The sequence below is a fragment of the Theropithecus gelada genome, chromosome 17, assembly GCF_003255815.1.
Source record: "Theropithecus gelada isolate Dixy chromosome 17, Tgel_1.0, whole genome shotgun sequence".
NCBI lineage: Eukaryota > Metazoa > Chordata > Mammalia > Primates > Cercopithecidae > Theropithecus > Theropithecus gelada.
The window spans coordinates 44,439,171-44,458,058 of NC_037685.1; the positions used below are offsets into that span (position 1 = coordinate 44,439,171).

At 36.8% G+C, this 18,888-nt stretch overlaps 1 protein-coding gene across 1 annotated transcript in view; it reads left to right on the forward strand.

Annotated features, from left to right (window-relative positions):
• Window positions 1-18,888, forward strand: part of DAOA (D-amino acid oxidase activator) — a gene marked incomplete at its 5' end in the record, with an annotated part of 71,190 nt that overhangs the window by 40,973 nt on the left and 11,329 nt on the right. Inside the window, 1 exon segment of the mRNA XM_025364853.1 lies at window positions 6,491-6,662. Within this exon segment, the coding sequence (XP_025220638.1) occupies window positions 6,491-6,662 (172 nt within the window).

Consider the following 18,888-nt stretch of genomic DNA (forward strand, 5'->3'; position numbering starts at 1 on the left):
TTAGATACTTCACATAAGTGAAATCACGCAATATGTGTCCTTTTGTAACTGGCTTATTTTATTTAGCATAATGTTCTCCAGGTTTATCATTCTGTTGCAGAGGTGAGGGGAGGGAGAAATGGCAAGTTGCTGTTCAACAGTAACGGTACAGAGTTTTATTATGGAAGAGGAATAAGCTCCTGAAGTCTGCTGTGCAACATTGCACCTATAGTTAACAACACAACAGTGCGCATGTAAAAATGTGCTAACAGGATAGATCTCACATTAAGTGGTCTTACCACAATAATATTAACAATAATCACCTTTCTGTTGAAACTTTTATGTTTCATAATGGCTCTCTGAAAGTAGACTTAACTGGAAAATAAACACAACTGACAATTCTCAGGAGACCTGCCTCTAGAGACTCAGTTAACACAGCTGGGAAATATTTGAATGATGTATTATCAGATGCACATCATCAAATATAGTATAGAAACCGCCTCTCAAGCAAAGCATATCAGAGATAAGTGATGGCTCAAATTCCCAGGAATATGGAAGAGACAGGAGAATACATCTAACATATTTCCCAAACTCACTTCTTTTCCTAAGAAATCATCTCCTTTGGGATGGGTGATTACAGTGCTTCTTCAGCTCTCAGATGTGGCACTTCTTACTTCCATCTGAACCTATGCATACATTTATTACATAAATTGAGAAAACCTGAGATGTAACAGTAATTTCCTGCATCAAAACCCACTACCTCCCACTGTGGATGCCCCCATAAAGAGAGCCCTGGATGCACCCCTGGCTCTGTTAATTAGCTGCCTCTGCAGCTGGCAATGCCAGGAAATAAGGACAGTCAAGCATCCGGTACCAGCAACTTCCAGGCGGCCGTGCCGGGCCTTGTTCCCTAGAAGCTGGTCTGGTACCCTCACTGTTCTGAAGTTTGAATGGTGCCTGGTTCACGTTCTTGGTTTTCTAGTCTCTCCGCCCATCTGCAGATCCCGGAAGATAAATGAACTCCCAACATCCTTTCAATAAAAATCCCTTCTCACTAGCCAGTGATACTTCTTTATGTTTGTAACTAAGAATCCACTTTCATAGAACTAAAGTCATTTCTTAACAAACTACACCAGGGAAGGGGGCAGGGGGCCATCGGCTTTCATCTTGGTGTCCTTAAGCAGGAGTAAAATTCAAATCAAAGTATTACATTTCAAAAATGTGAGAAACAAAATTTCTGCACCCCAGCAAGGTCCCACGTAGGTGGCAGTTCTGTCTCTGATTCCTCTTCCCATGCTGTTTCAGACAGAATACCTGGCATATAGTAATAGATCATTAAATGTGAGCAAGGATGATTTGCAAACCATCTACAATTTTGCAGAGTTATACCTGATACAGTAGCTTCCAGTGAAGGCTGTAATCCTGACACTCTAATTATACACCTTTTTATTTTTTCCCAACCTAATCTCCCACAATTACAATTCTTGCGTGTTGGATAAAGATTTGAATTTACATTTCAGATATCAATGTCTTTTTTTTTTTTTTCCTTAATACTGGATGTGTTGATTGAAGAGCTAAGGTTGCTCTACTTGGCTCTATTTTCTATTGACAATTAGTACCTGGCAGAAATAGCAGAGCATGGTCGTTCCATCCCCACGGAAATAAATGTTTGTAATTACAACAAAGCAAGAATGCTGTTCATAAAGCTAAATAGTAACTAAAACAATAAAAATGCATGCCTTTCAGCTAGTCGAGGGATGGATAACATAAGAAGCTATTGTAAAGCGCTTTTGAAATATAAAGTTGAAGGGAATTTTTAAATAATTTCACTTGCATGACTTAGATTCCAGGGGGAAATTTTTGTTTCAATAATTTCAGGAACTTCCTGCAGCTTCTTTTAACCACATTACATTAACATAGGTAGCAAGTGGTTAATTCCTAACCCCCAATGACATTTCTTTTTCTAGAATTCCAAATTTCCATTTCCAATAATAAAACTATTAGCAAGTGATGTTTCAATGTGCAAACTTTCCTTTATTTTCAGGTTCCTAATATATTGGGCTTCTCTTAAAAGCTAACCTGGAAGGTGACAATTTTCAAAGAGATCTGCACAGAAAGGTCCAATCCTTTTCAAGTTGCTCTCTTTTAGTAGTTTCCCAGTGGTCAGAGAGATAAGTACTCTGTCAGAAGCAAAGTTGTGGGAGCACGAGGCTGGAGCAAAGGGCACCCAGGTATTTTATCTCATGCTCCGAGCTCCGCTTATGTGGGAGGAGAGGATGCTGACCCACTAAGCTGGTGGTATTTGACTTCCTGCATCACCAGTTCTTCTTTCTCATACAAGCTGTTAGAAAATAAAGACACAGTGCTATGTTTAATGCATATTAAAGATTTATCCATTTATGTAACAGTGCAAAGTTTTTTTTTTCTGTCACTTCATGGTTCATTTATTTAGCTTAATGTCCTCATTTGCAGAAAAAATGCAGAAATGTGTATTTAACCACAGAAAAGATTAAAGTCAAAACTTAAATTAAAAATGTAATTTTTTGATAATCTGTTTTATTGGTAAAAGTACCCTCACTGTTCCTGTATGTGTAGGGATAATTATGCATGGTACAACGCTGTGTGTGGACACCCTGTAGTCTCAATTAAATATTTGAACTACTTAATGAAAGGCAATAGGATTTTTGCAGTTAGTAATTATAACCATAAGCTGGAATCGAAACCCTCTATTCACCCTCAGACTGCTTAGTAAGTCAGAAGATAAAATGGTTGTGGCTACCAGGTCTTTAAAAGAATTTTTCATGATCACAGAATAATTGTAGCATGACAAAAATTTCCTACAGTTGTTTCAGGAAAGGCATGAAAAGCTGTTTTTTCTTCCTTTGTCCATTTCCTTAGTACTGCAGCAAGATATTATTTGAGAGTGTGGAATTATCAATAGAATAAATTATTTTATTATTTGATATAAAATTAAAAGCCCTTCTTTTGCAGTTATCCACTGGCTTTTAATATTTTTAAAGTGGCATACTAATAGATAGGTTGGATTTTTTTTCATAGAAAATAAAACAATAAAGATAATGTTTAAAGTAAGCTTAAGCTTAAATTCCAGATTAAGGTTCTTGGAAATTAAGGAAAAATGAGTGAACAGTAAATTTTTATATCTTTTGTCTTCATAGTTAATGATACTACAAATTCATAGTACATCATCCTTATATTTGAGAAAGCAAAAATAAGTACTTTAAAATAGGGTATAAACTGCAATTCTTTTTATTAATAAGATGTAGTTGCTCACAAAATCTCATAGAATTTTATGGTTTGAAGCACACTTCAAGTATACATGGTCCAGTCCCATAACCCGTGGCTGAAACTCTTTGAAGCTAATCACAGAATAAAACGTTGCTTCCCAAAACTTCCACAAACAGAAAAGAAAATCAAAAATAGTAGAAGTTTGGAGAAACAAATCTTCTAATATCCAATTAGCTGTTTAATTAGTATAGCTTTTAAACTCTTTTCTGATTTACAATTATCTTTTTTATCATAAGGCAGAAGTCTCTGAACTCATCCAAATGACTCTATCATTTTGATAACTGAATAAAGAATGGCTCTGGCCAAACATTTGACTTGATAGATCTGTGTAAACAATACAGAATAATCATGATGCTAATTTTTTTATGCTAACACTTTATCACTTCTGTTGTTTGGTAAGTTTATACTTGAACTTCCTATTTCTTAGAAAAAATGTTTCTTTTTAATTTTTCTAGGAATCTAGGTATCTTTTTAATATTCCTAATCAATTCAGAACATATGCACATGTATTTATTCTATCACTCTAATCAATTCCCATTCTTGAACTTACAGCCATGAACAACCTTTTGTTATGTGTGCCTTATTTTCTCAGTTATTAATCTACTGGATTCCGTTAGCAAGATTTTCCCACGAACCACGTTTATTACACATTTTCTGTGAGCCCTTGTATACACAACAAAAATTCAAATGATTATATTGTGATCCAGGAGATTAAAAAAGAATAAAACCAAAAAGCAGAGAAATAAATTAAAATAAGAGACCAAGTGGTGTAGTAGAAAAACTCTAAACTAGACGTTGGAGCATGACCCGTCTTCAGGAATCAAGTCCCTAGAGCCAAAAGGAGGAGAGCAGGGTCCCCCAGTCATCTAGGAAAAATATAGTCTGGAGTGACCTGTGCTCCTCAAGAGTATGTGAAATGACCTCTCCTTGTCCCATGCGCCTTTTGAATATTCTTTTTTGTTTGTTTTTGTTTTGAGACAGAGTCTCGCTCTGTCGCCCAGGCTGGAGTGCAGTGGCGCAATCTTGGCTCACTGCAACCTCCGCCTCCCAGGTTCAAGCAATTCTCCTGCTTCAGCCTCCCTAGTAGCTGGGATTACAGGTGCCTGCCACAACTCTTAGCTTTTTTTTTTTTTTTTTTTTTTTTTTGTATTTTTAGTAGACACGAAGTTTCACCATGTTGGCTGGGCTGGTCTTGAACTCCTGACCTCAGATGATCCACCTGCCTCAGCCTCCCAAAGTCCTGGGATTACAAGTGTGAGCCACTGCGCCCGGGACCTTTTGAATATTCTTAAGGGTAATATTATAGAGCTGGATTTACCATGGACTGGTTAATTTTGGGCAAATCCCTTAAATGAGACAGAAGAATCTCTCTCCAATTCTGATGTCAGAATGCTAATGTCTGTCAACCCTACCTCTTAGGATTATTATGAGAAATATATAACATGACTTTGGTGAAATTTTCTTGTGAGCTATTCATGCACTCTATGTGCAAAGAATCATTAATAATAACTGTCCAATAAGAGAGCTTTAGGTCTAACCTTCCATTAATTTAATGGAAATATGGGATATTAAAATATAAGTGAAAGATGACTTATTTCCTGCAAGTTTCAGATAAATGTGAATGCATTCCAGATTGAATGGTTTATTTCACAAAGAGAATAAACCTCATGTCAAGCTTTGTGTGCAATCAAATTTCAATGAAACATACTTCTCTACAGTGGATGAATACATTTTTAAAGCTTAGTGAGATGCAACTTACAATAACTACAACTCTTTATTATAGAAACAGCAAAAACCCAATAATAAGCATTTATATATTTAGTAAGAACATCATAGTAACTTAAAAATAAAATCAGGGAAAAGACGGATCTAGCATGGTAAATGTAGAAACAGGAATAGAATTACCTGCCAATGAAACAAACATGGAGAATAAATAAAAGATTTCAGGCAAAGTAGACAGGACAATAGGAGCCCTGTCCAGTTTCCAGCCAAGGAAATGACCTGGTCTAATAGGATTTGATATACCTCAGTGAGACGCCCTTGCCTTTAATTTCTTCATTTCCTGCCCTCTCCCCATCCCCAAGGTACAAAGTGTGTTCCGTCACTTAAAGTGGCTGGAGCTGGCTTATTTTTATTTAGCTTTCATTATTTGCAAAGCATTCTTTTTTATAGTAAGGCTAGAGGGCATTCAGTAAAATTAATGTATTTCCAAAAGTATCATTTAATCAAATTTTAATATTGGACTATTTATAAACTTCTTTATTAAAGTAAAATAACAATGTTCTTAATGTTTATGTAGCCTGGAAGATGAGCAAAGATAAAATCAGAAATCAACTTTCCTACCTCCCCACAACCGATTGCCTCCTTAAAACCACCCCCACTTTGAGGGGCAAACCCCTGTTACTTAGTGAAATATAGAGCAATTCTCAGAATGTATCCACTCACTCCCAGGTCACAAAATGTCCTCTAATCACCTTTCCTCTCGAGAATTGTCTCCTTAACCAGTTGCAATTCTGTGTACTCCATAAAAATCAAAAAAATCAAGATGCCAACCTGTGATCCAAGTTCTCTTCACAAGTTTGGGTCCACTTTAATGAGCAGGTCCCTTATAGTGAACTTTCTTCCTATTTCCAGGCATGAGGCTTCCATTGCTTCATCATACACCCATGAAACACTATGACTCATGGAGGACTGAAGTGAGAGGTATTACAGAGAAAGGCAGAGCTTGGCACTAATAAAGTTATCGACATGCCCCCTTGTAAACTGTTGTGTGATTCCTTTGAAAGTAATAGGAGGTTGGGTGCTGAATTCTTCAGGGCATCCTTGGGGGTTAAGATCCCTGCCCATGAATGGTTATCCGTCATGTGCAGTTTTCCCAGGTAGAATGAATCCCTCGGCCTCAGCTGTTCTCCTGAGGCTGGTCTCTCCAGCTGGGATCTGGGATGATGCACTTCCAGCTGTTTCCTGCAGAGATAGCCTCATTGGCCAGGGCCTTCTTTGACAAGATCTAAGATAATCCCAGGCTAAGCTTTGTCTCACAATGCCCACCACAGAGTGATAAGAAAGATGCAATCTGGCCTACTATCGGGGGAATACAATTATTTCCAGGCTGTAGCCTTCTTTGGTTTTGCTCTGGGCCTCTTCACAAGCCTCTCATCCTTTAACGATTTTCTGGAATAAATCTGACACTTCTTTGTCCCTGTAGGTCCAGGGATGCACATCGAGTTCTCTGTCAGGGAAGGGGAAGATGAGCACTCAGCATCCATCCAATCTCTCCAACGGGAGACCGCAGCTCTTCCCTCATACCCTTCAGGGGGATGCTGAGCCTAAGGCCAGGAAACCATTTTGGACACTGCTTTGCATGTCCTGCAAAGCAAGTCTGTGCCTCCCTTTGGAATGTGGAGTGGTTGGCACCTGATGTATATCCCCATAAAGTTACTCAAAAAGAGCGCTGTTGTAGACACTTAATCTAGTTATAAAGAGTATAAGCAAATCTGTGGGATTCACTTTATTTTTTTATTTTTATTTTACTTATTTATTTTGAGATGGATTCTTGCTTTGTTGTCCAGGGTGAAGTGCAGTGGCATGATCTAGGCTCGCTGCAACCTCCATCTCCAAGTTTCAAGTGATTCTGCTGCCTCAGCCTCCCCAGTACCTGGTATTACAGGTGCCCGCCACCACACCCACCTAATTTTTGTATTTTTAGTAGAGACAGAGTTTCATCATGTTGCCCAGGCTGGTCTCAAACTCCTGATCTCAGGTGATCCACCCACCTCAGCCTCCCAAAGTGCTGTGAATACAGGTGTGAGCTGCCGTGCCTGGCCTTCACTTTAAACTTTTAATGTTTTAATCTTTCATATTCAGTATCTAAAGTTATCCAATTTTCTGATAAGATGAGCAAAAACCACAATAGAAACAAAGAAAACCACCGTTTAAAAAACGACATGGTCAAGCTGATCTTACCACAGTGGCATTTATATTTAGTTGGTGTTATGAATTGAATTGTGCCCACTTCCTTCCTTTCTCCCTCCACCCAAAAAACAAAACAAAACAAAACAAAACAAAACAAAACACATTGAAGTCCTAATGCTAGGAATATGACCTTATTTGAAAATGGGGTATTTGTAGATGCAATCAAGTTATAATGAGATCATACTTAATTAGGGTGAGTTCATACAGCTGATGTCCTTATTAGAAGAAAAAGCAGACACTGGATGAAGACACTGGACACAGACACAGACACAGTGGACAACACCTTGTGGAGCACAGAGATTGAAGTGATGCATCTACAAGTCAAGGGTTGCCAGCAATGCCCTAAAGCTAAGGCAGGAGCACAGAAGAGACCATGCCAACACATTGACTCCAGAGTTCGAGTTTCCAGAACTTTGAGAGAACAAATTTCTGTAGTACTTTACCAAACTCATGCACTTAAGAGGGAGGGATGATAGGGAAAATGTTTTGCTTGAGATCAAAGTCCAGGGGTTTACACGTATTCCTACATAGTATCATTCTAGTAAAAATATATCTTAGAGACAAAATTCATTTTTTTTTAAAAAAAAACTATCTACTTATTTAAACAATATGTTGCCTCCACCCCATCCCAGTGTCCCACTGAAATATTAGGAAGCCAACAAGCCTGTTTGCCTGAAGATGTATAGAAAGGTCTCTTATTCTTCTCTCATCTTTCACCTGCTGGTTCAGAAATTAAGGTTGCACCATCCAAAACTAACAATCAGACATAAACTGGAAGTAGCTTGTTGGAATTTCTTAGCAATACTTTTGTAATCCTATAATGCTGTCCATTTTTCTACAACCAGCAAATCATCGCCTCTACCAAAATCACAATAAAAATGTAAGGCACACTGCATGCAGAAGGTGAAGGTGCAAATCCCATAAATAAAGTCCCACAGGCTGAGGCAAAAAAAAAAAAAAAAGTGAGAGACACAGAGAGCGAGCCTGGGAGCTGTGCTCACTGGAAATTACAGGTGTTTGTATACTCCATTGACTCAAAGTGTTGGAAAGCTAAGAAGTATGAGTGGTTAAATATATGCTGCTCAATTTTGAAGAGCAAGTTTACAGCCTAGTAATGACTTTATTTTAAACCGATTCAGGCAACAGCATGGAAAGAATGTAGTATCAAGAACTATCTCACACCCTGACAGCTGACAATAACATTCACAGAAGAAAAGCTTTTGAAAATATAGATATGAAATATCATCTTAAAAATTCAACTTTAAAAACACACCATAGAATATAATTTTGGGGGCAACTAGGAGAAATCATTAGAATAAAGTTTGAAATCCTAAAAATGTATGCAGGGAAAGGTGATTTCTGTGAGTCAGGAAAACAAGTTAACATGAAGAAAACGGCGGGGTGGTGGGAGATGAAAATGGGGATGACGAATATGTCTAGGAATTCAGTGGCAGAATTGAAATCTGCATTGTTGTAGTCAAGGGAAAAATGACCTTGAGGAAAAGTAAGATAATGATGTGAAATAAATTTGGAAGACATGGGAAACTGCAAGAGAAGAAAGATACGAAAGTTATTTGCATTTATCTGATAAAAACAGAAGGACAAAAATTGAGAACTCGTGAAATAATTTTTGTTTTGTATTATTTTTTCCAGAAACAGAAGCATGAGAATAGCATCCAAATACATAAGGAAGTCTCCCAAATATTTATATTTTAGTTTTGACATCAAGAATATATATTTTTTATTATATTTGTCTCCTCCTTTCACTTTTATGTTTCATCAGACATTTCACATGAGAACCACTGCACCCAAGCATGCTTATCTATCTTTCAAAGCACGCTTATCTCTCTATCTTGTTTCAATGAATGGCATCAGCCTTCACCTCATCACCTAAACCTTCTGAAACATGGCGTCATCAATGACTCCTTTCTTCCTTTCTTATCCCAACACTAATCCGTCCACTTGTCTTTTCTAACTCCCACCAGCCTCTTCAGTCTTTACACATTTCTCCATCTCTACCTTAATTCAAGCCAAGGTTATTTTAATATTCCTAAAATTGTTTCCTCTCCATTATTACCCACTGTATCAAATTCCTTCTCTGTTACATTTAACCAAAAAGAACTTTAAAAGCAAATTCAATCACATCACTTCCCTAATTAAAATATTTCCACCCTCTTCCTATTCCAGGAAGACAAAGTTCAACATGACTTTCAAGGCATCCCTTATTTTAGAAAGTACCCCTAGTTTTCATTTTCAGCCTCATCTCAGATGCTGGCACCACTCCATGTCTCTTCCATCTTACACACAAAGACCATTCAGAGGTAATTTTAGGTCAAACATGCTGGTTTTTGTTAAGTCCAGGGCCTGACAGGTCAAGGTAAGAATACTGACTTTCATTCCCAGTGGGAGGAAAAGCTAAGGAGCCTTTCTAGCTGAGTAAGTGGCACACTGCTATTATGTATGGTCACTCTTGTGACTGGTCTAGAACAAAGGGTAATTTGTAAACCACAAAGTATCTGAGACAAGTCTCAATCAATTTAGAAAGTTTATTTTGCCAAGGTTAAGGATGTACCCATGACAGCCTCAGGAGGTCCTGATGACATGTGCCCAAGGTGGTCAGGGGACAGCTTGGTTTTATACATTTTAGGGAGATATCAGATGTATTAGTGCATTCTCACGCGGGGCTGCTAATAAAGGCATAGCTGAGGCTAAGGTTTAATTGACTCACAGTTCGGCATGACGGACAGAGCCTCAGTAAACTTACAATCATGGAGGAGGTGGAAACAAAAATGTGCTTCTTCACAAGGCAGCAGCAAGGAGAAGTGCAGAGCAAAGGCTGTGAAACCATCAGATCCCATGAGAACTCCACTCACTATCATGAGAACAGCATGGAGGTAATTGCCCCCACGATTCAATTATTTCCCACCAGGTCCCTCCAGCTCATTGTGGGGATTATGGGAACTACAGTTCAAGATGAGATTTACTTCTGTCCTTGGGTTTTCTTCATTGTATTGTTATAACTTCTTCAATACATGCCAAACTTACTTATTTTAGTCATTTTCTTTTCTAATATCTGCATTAAATCCATTTCTGTCTGACTGTAAGTTACTAGGCTTAATATATATTTTCATTATCTGTTTTTAAAAAATATTGTCTAATACCTATTTTGCATTTTTCTTTGACCCAAGAGTTTTGTAAGAGGGCATTCATTGATCTGTAAACTAGTTGTCCTTTGGTCATTTATTTTCAAATTAATGTTTTTGCTTTCAGAGACAGTTATCTGCATAACATAAATCTTTCAAATACCATGGAAACACATTTTATATCTGTCAGTTTTATAGGTTTCCCATGGATTTGTAAAAGAAACCTGTATTCTGTAATTATGGAGTATGTTAATATTATATATAAATATATATGCATATATATTTATATATAGCCAATTCTCTACAAAAAATACACAAATGGCCGACAAGCATATGGAAACATGCTCAACATCTAATTATCAGGGAAATACAAATCAAAACCACAATGTGATACCACCTCACTCCTGCAAGAATGGCCATAACCAAAAAATTGAAACATAATAGATGTTGGCATGGATGCAGTGAAAAGGAAACAGTGTTGGTGGGAATGTAAACTTGTACTACCATTATGGAAAACAGTGTGGAGGTTCCTTACAGAACTAAAAGTAGAACTACCATTTGATCCAGCAATCCCACTACTAGGTATCTACCCAGAGGAAAATAAGTCATTATACAAAAAAGATACTTGCACATGCATGCTTCTAGCAGTACAATTCACAACTGCAAAAATATGGAACCAGCCCGAATGCCCATCAATGAACAAGTGGATAAAGAAAATGTGGCGCATATATATATATATAAAATATATATGTTATATATATACACACACAAACACACATATATATATTACTCAGCCATAAAAGATAATGAAATAATGGCATTCCCAACAACTTGGATAGAATTTGAGACTATTATTCTAAGTGAAGTAATTCAGTAATAGAAAACCAAACAAACATCATATATTCTCACTCATGTGTAAGAGCTAAGCTATATGAGGATGTAAAAGCCTAAGAATGATACATTGGACTTTGGGGACTTGGGGGAAAGAATAGGGGGTGGCGAGGGATAAAAGACTACACATTGGGTACAGTGTATACTGTTCCGGTAATGGGTGCACCAAAATCTCAGAAATCACCTCTAAAGAACTTATTCATGTAACCAAACAGTACCTGTTCCCCAAAATCTATTGAAATTTAAAAAAAAAAAGATTAAAAAATAAAAATAAAAATAAACTTGGCCTGAAATTCAAAAAAGAAAAGAAAAGAAAGAAATGATTGAGTTAAGATAAGGGGGACTGTGGAAACCAAGGTACTTGTTACGCGGATGAAGTCTCCAGGTAGCAGGCTACAGAGAGAATAGAGCATATATATTTCCTATCATACCTTAAAAGATGTCAGACTCTGGAAAATATCTAGTAAGGGAAGGAGATTATTTATAGGATGCAAATTTCCTCTACAAAAAAACCAACTTTGCAGGGTCATTTCAAAATATGTCAAAGAAATATATTTGGTATATTATATATACCTTGATTTCCTTCAAAGCCTGCTCCTATCTGTCATGGGATGCTATACCAGACTCAGGTTAGAATTTTGTATCTTCTTTTTACAAAAAGTCTGTGTTGTCAGTCTTATGATCTCTATTTTAATACTAATGCTGTTCAGTCGTATTCCTGAACTCCAAAGGGAGGAATAAAAGGATGCATGTTTAACCCCCTTCCTATTGTGGTCTGAACTAGTTTTTTGGGTTTCCTTGAGATACTCTTGGCCAAGAGGAGTCTATTTTATCAGTTGCAGTTCTTTGAATTTTATTTTTGATTTATACACCTTATGAAATGAGTATTGCCCCATGCTATTAATGAATTCTTTAAATACTATTTTCCTGTTCTTGGAAACTTAAGTATTTGCTACATTTATGCTAATTCTAAATCATGGAATAATAAGCACGTCTATGTATACATATTTTCTTAGTGTCACTTTTCGTAGGACCTAAGGGTATTACATTTTTCAGGTTCTTGGGGTGTATTGCTTTTCAGAAAGGTTACACAGTTTACACTTTCATTGGCGGTGCATGTGACTATATATATTTTGTATTCCCTCCCCTGAGAATTTTCTTCTTATCATTATAAAACAGGGTATATGTATATTTTTAAAAATAATTTCTCTATCATACTGTCACCAGATTGCCCTAGTTAAGTGCGCTGTTTTTTTCCTTCTGAGACCATGAATGCTGTATATCTATGTTTTCTTACCTGGATATTTATTTAATTTATACTTATTCTAATTATTCAAATACTAAACTTATTTTTAGAATCTTAGTTTTTATTTCTATTTATTGCACCTTTATATGATTTTCCTACTTATAGATTCAGATGGTTGATTATTTTTCTCATTTAATTTGTTATTACTTTTTTGGAAACTTTATGTTGTATTTTCATTACATTCAGTTCTTTAAAAACTACTTGGTTACCCAAGGAATTTTTTATTACAATTAACTTACCTAAGTTCAAAAACAATTTAAAAACTGGTAATTCTCCCTAAACAATATAGGGAATTTAGGAAATTTATCTTCACATCTTCCCCAGGCTATATTGTATCGATATAATTTAGTCTATCTTGTTTAGTTTTATTTTATCCCAAGATAAATGATTATTTTTGTTTTATTTTGATTTTTATTAACTGATGTTAACAGATTTTTGCTCCCAATTCCTCACTTCCATTTTAGTCCTCTCTAAGTTCATGTTTCTCTATTCCCATTTTGAGTTTAATTTAATCAGGATCGACTTGCACAAAATCTTTGGGTTTCTCCTCTCTTGTCAATTTTACAGGCAATAGTGTTGGAGGTTGGCAGTTATTTTCTTTCAGAGCAATACAGAACAAACATCACTCTACTTTCTGCTAAAGATATTTCTTTAAAGATATTAAATATAGATTTTATATTCCATGTGTGATTACATTCCTATGGGTTCTTACTAAAAAGCATTCTTTCTGATGCCTCTTGTGTTTGCAGGTTCTCCCTCATGGTTCTTTGTTTCTTGACTCTTTAGTGAAATCTGCTGGTGAGGGCTCATTTATCTAGTAACATTTCCTAGAGATGAGTTTAGTAATGAAGCTGAAATTCTCCAAAAACATTTGTGTTCTTTTTGCCATAGGTAAATTGCCTATAAAATAAACTCTGGGTTTGTTGTGATATATATCCATGTCTGTATCTGTATCTATCATGCATACGTGTAAATTTGAGGGAGGCCTAGCTTTTTCCTTTCTTCTTAAAGGGTAGATGGGAGGTTTGTGTGTATGTTTGTATCCCTGTGTATTTACGTGTTTACCTTCCATTCAGGGTCAAGTTTATCGACAATTTACCTTGTATCAGGTGGAGAAACGAGTTGTCTTTAGTTTCGGTTCACAGCTATGCTAAGAGTGTAGCTGTCTCATCATTCCAGCTCATCAAGAGTACTTATGATCAACTCCCAACTTTTTAGGGACCCGGATGTCCTCTTGCTTCCTGCACTCTGATAGTCTGTGCAAACCAATTTGCAAGTCAACATTTTTGGGTGATATCCTCAAAGTCAAACCTGTTTCAGAATTCTCCTTTCCTCTCAAGGTTTATTTCTCTACTTAGTTTTCAAATGAGAATTCCTACTTTCTTTCTGGTGCATTAAGTCTTTTATAAAACACATTTCCCAAGACTTTTTAGGTGTTTTTAATTAGTAGAAATACCAGTTAAGAATACTAAGTTTCCCATATTACTGGAAAAGGAAAATTGTGTTGAGAAAATTTAATGAAATCTTGCAAATGTGCAAATGCTCCACAAAATTTAGTCTTTGTCTGCTCTATGCCTTTCACCTGCTTTAAGCTTGTTATTTTGGTTATTAAAATAAATCACTTATTTCTATTCCCTAATCTACTTAACTAAATTGCGACTTGCAATTTAACTCATGTTTGGAAATAATTCATGTATTTATGTACTGCTTTAAAAATGCTCTGTAAGTATCCTGTATGAGTGACACATGCAGCTTTTAACAGAAAAGGTACTATAGTGAGAAGAATCTGTGTATAATAATGAAGAACACTGCATAATTCCTAACAAATAAGTACCAGATTTCTATCAATTTAACCGTTTTTTTTTTTAATGGCGAGCTGCTTGTGGTTTTCTTTTAATGAGTTTATGTGGTAGATTATAAATTAGAATATACTAATTACATTTAACATAGGCATTTTAAACAGATTTGGTATGGACTCCACATACAGAATCTATTCTTTACAGGTTCCCATATTTATAGCTTTACAAAATATTGACTATCCACACTCAAGGAATGACAGTACTCTGTTATTGCACTTGGGAAATTCCATTAACACAGTCATTCATACCATTGATGGGAGCTAAATGTTTATAGGCCAAGTAATCTATCTAATTAATCTCAATTTGTGGTTGATGAGTGTAATTGGAGAAACAAAAAAAAAAGGCTTATCTGGATCCGGTAATTTGTTATGAGCTTATGCCTGTCTAACAAGGCTTGCCTTGAGATGATAAGTATCAGTGTGAAATTATGGATGGCCTTACATATATTCATGGTAACTATTAAGAAAGTAACTGAGGATGAAGGCTAGAAACCCTTGGGATATCTTTGTAGTACAAAGAAGTAAACAAGATTGTCTACTGAAGCTATTTACTAATGCCTTAATCAAAACTCTTTATAAAAAATGCATTTATTCTAGCCTCACACATTCAAAGCATGTTCACTACACAGACAATATTGAGACATGGAGTCACTGCAAATGCCCAGTGTCAAAGTCCTGTTGAAACCTCACCATTGACCTGGAAGTTTGAGCTCTATTCGGCAATCCAACCCCTAGCATGCTTTCTCTTCCAGTCCTCACAGTTCCTGTTCTCCATGAGCTCCTCTGCTTTTGGGTATCCCATTCTCCACCTCCACTCCTACACACTCAGGAGGTCAGCAGATCCCATTTCCACTTACCTTATGGAGGAAATTGAACTCTTTCTTTGTATATACTTTAAGTTCTAGGGTACATGTGCACAATGTGCAGGCTTATTACATATGTATACCTGTGCCATGTTGGTGTGCTGCACTAACTCGTAATTTACATTAGATATATCCCCTAACGCTATTCCCACCCTCCCCGACCCCACAACGGGCCCCTGTGTGTGATGTTCCCCTTCCTGTGTCCAAGTGATCTCATTCCCACCTATGAGTGAGAACATGCGGTGTTTGGTTTTCTGTTCTTGTGATAGTTTGCTGAGAATGATGGTTTCCAGCTGCACCCATGTTCCTACAAAGGATATGAACTCATCCTTTTTTATGGCTGCATAGTATTCCATGGTGTATATGTGCCACATTTTCTTAATCCAGCGTGTCATTGATGGACATTTGGGTTGGTTCCAAGTCTTTGCTATTGTGAATAGTGCCACAATGAACATATGTGTGCATGTATCTTTATAGCAGCATGATTTATAATCCTTTGGGTATATATCCAGTAATGGGATGGCTGGGTCATATGGTACTTCCAGTTCTAGATCCTTGAGGAATCTCCATACTGTTTTCCATAGTGGTTGAACTAGTTTACAATCCCACCAACAGTGTAAAAGTGTTCCTATTTCTCCACATCCTTTCCAGCACCTGTTGTTTCCTGACTTTTTAATGATTGCCATTCTAACTGGTGTGAGATGGTATCTCATTGTGGTTTTGATTTGCATTTCCCTGATGGCCAGTGATGATGAATATTTTTTCATGTGTCTGTTGGCTGCATGCATGTCTTCTTTTGAGAAGTGTCTGTTCATATCCCTTGCCCACTTTATGATGGGGTTGTTTGTTTTTTTCTTGTAAATTTGTCTGAGTTCTTTGTAGGTTCTGGATATTAGCCCTTTGTCAGATGAGTAGATTGCAAAAATTTTCTCCGATTCTGTAGGTTGCCTGTTCACTCTGATGGTAGTTTCTTTTGTTGTGCAGAAGCTCTTTAGTTTAATTAGATCCGATTTGTCAATTTTGGCTTTTGTTACTGTTGCTTTTGGTGTTTTAGACATGAAGTCCTTGCCCATGCCTATGTCCTGAATGGTATTACCTAGGTTTTCTTCTAGGGTTTTTATGGTTTTAGGTCGAACATTTAAGTCCCTAATCCATCTTGAATTAATTTTCGTATAAGGAGTAAGGAAAGGATCCAGTTTCAGCTTTCTACTTATGACTAGCCAGTTTTCCCAGCACCGTTTATTAAATAGGGAATCGTTTCCCCATTTCTTGATTTATGTCAAGTTTGTCAAAGATCAGATGGCTGTAGATGTGTGGTATTATTTCTGAGGACTCTGTTCTATTCCATTGGTCTATATCTCTGTTTTGGTAGCAGTACCATGATGTTTTGGTTACTGTTGCCTTGTAGTATAGTTTGAAGTCAGGTAGCGTGATGCCTTCAGCTTTGTTTTTTTGACTTAGGATTGTCTTGGCAATGCAGGCTCTTTTTTGGTTCCATATGAACTTTAAAGCAGTTTTTTCCAATTCTGTGAAGAAACTCATTGGTAGCTTGATGGGGATGGCATTGAATCTATAAATTACTTTGGGCAGTATGGCCATTTTGACAATATTGATTCTTCCTATCCATGAGCATGGTATGTCCTTTCATTTCTTTGTGTCCTCTTTTATTTCACTGAGCAGTGGTTTGTAGTTCTCCTTGAAGAGGTCCTTTACATCCCTTGTAAGTTGGATTCCTAGGTATTTTATTCTCTTTGAAGCAATTGTGAATGGAAGTTCATTCCTGATTTGGCTCTCTGTTTGTCTGTTACTGGTGTATAAGAATGCTTGTGACTTTTGTACATTGATTTTGTATCCTGAGACTTTGCTGAAGTTGCTTATCAGCTTAAGGAGATTTTGGGCTGAAATGATGGGACTTTCAAAATATACAATCATGTCATCTGCAAAGAGGGACAATTTGACTTCTTCTTTTCCTAACTGAATACCCTTGATTTCTTTCTCTTGCTTGATTGCCCTAGCCAGAACTTCCAACACTATGTTGAACAGGAGTGGTGTGAGAGGACATCCCTGTCTTGTGCCAGTTTTCAAAGGGAATGCTTCCAGTTTTTGCCCATTCAGTATGATATTGGCTGTGGGTTTGTCATAAATAGCTCTTATTATTTTGAGATACGTTCCATCAATACCTAGTTTATTGAGAGTTTTTAGCATGAAGGGCTGTTGAGTTTTGTCAAAGGTCTTTTCTGCATCTATTGAGATAATCATGTGGTTTTTGTCTTTGGTTCTGTTTATATGTTGAATTACGTTTATTGATTTACATATGTTGAACCAGCCTTGCATCCCAGGGATGAAGCCCACTTAATCATGGTGGATAAGCTTTTAGATGTGCTGCTGGATTTGGTTTGCCAGTATTTTATTGAGGATTTTTGCATCAATGTTCATCAGGGATATTGGTCTAAAATTCTCTTTTTTTGTTGTGTCTCTGCCAGGCTTTGGTATCAGGATGATGTTGGCCTCATAAAATGAGTTAGGGAGGATTCCCTCTTTTTCTATTGATTGGAATAGTTTCAGAAGGAATGGTACCAGCTCCTCCTTGTACTTTTGGTAGAATTCAGCTGTGAATCCGTCTGGTCCTGGACTTTTTTTGGTTGGTAGGCTATTAATTATTGCCTCAATTTCAGAGCCTGCTATTGGTCTATTCAGGGATTCAACTTCTTCCTGGTTTAGACTTGGGAGAGTGTAAGTGTCCACGAAATTATCCATTTCTTCTAGATTTTCTAGTTTATTTGCATAGAGGTGTTTATAGTATTCTCTGATGGTAGTTTGTATTTCTGTGGGGTCGGTGGTGATATCCCCTTCATCATTTTTTATTGCATCTATTTGATTCTTCTCTCTTTTCTTCTTTATTAGTCTTGCTAGTGGTCTATCAATTTTGTTGATCTTTTCAAAAAACCAACTCCTGGATTCACTGATTTTTTGGAGGGTTTTTTGTGTCTCTATCTCCTTCAGTTCTACTCTGATCTTAGTTATTTCTTGCCTTCTGCTAGCTTTTGAATGTGTTTGCTCTTGCTTCTCTAGTTCTTTTAATTGTGAGGTTAGAGTGTCAATTTTGGATCTTTCCAGCTTTCTCTTGTGGGCATTTAGTGCTATAAATTTCCTGCTACACACTGCTTTAAATGTGTCCCAGAGATTCTGGAATGTTGTGTCTTTGTTCTCAGTGGTTTCAAAGAACATCTTTATTTCTGCTTTCATTTCATTATGTACCCAGTAGTCATTCAGGAGCAGGTTGTACAGTTTCCATGTAGTTGAGCGGTTTTGATTGAGTTTCTTAGTCCTGAGTTCTAGTTTGATTGCACTGTGGTCTGAGAGACAGTTTGTTATAATTTCTGTTCTTGTACATTTGCTGAGGAGTGCTTTACTTCCAATTATGTGGTCAATTTTGGAATAAGTGTGATGTGGTGCTGAGTAGAATGTATATTCTGTTGATTTGGGGTGGAGAGTTCTGTAGATGTCTATTAGGTCTGCTTCGTGCAGAGATGAGTTCAATTCCTGGATATCCTTGTTAACTTTCTGTCT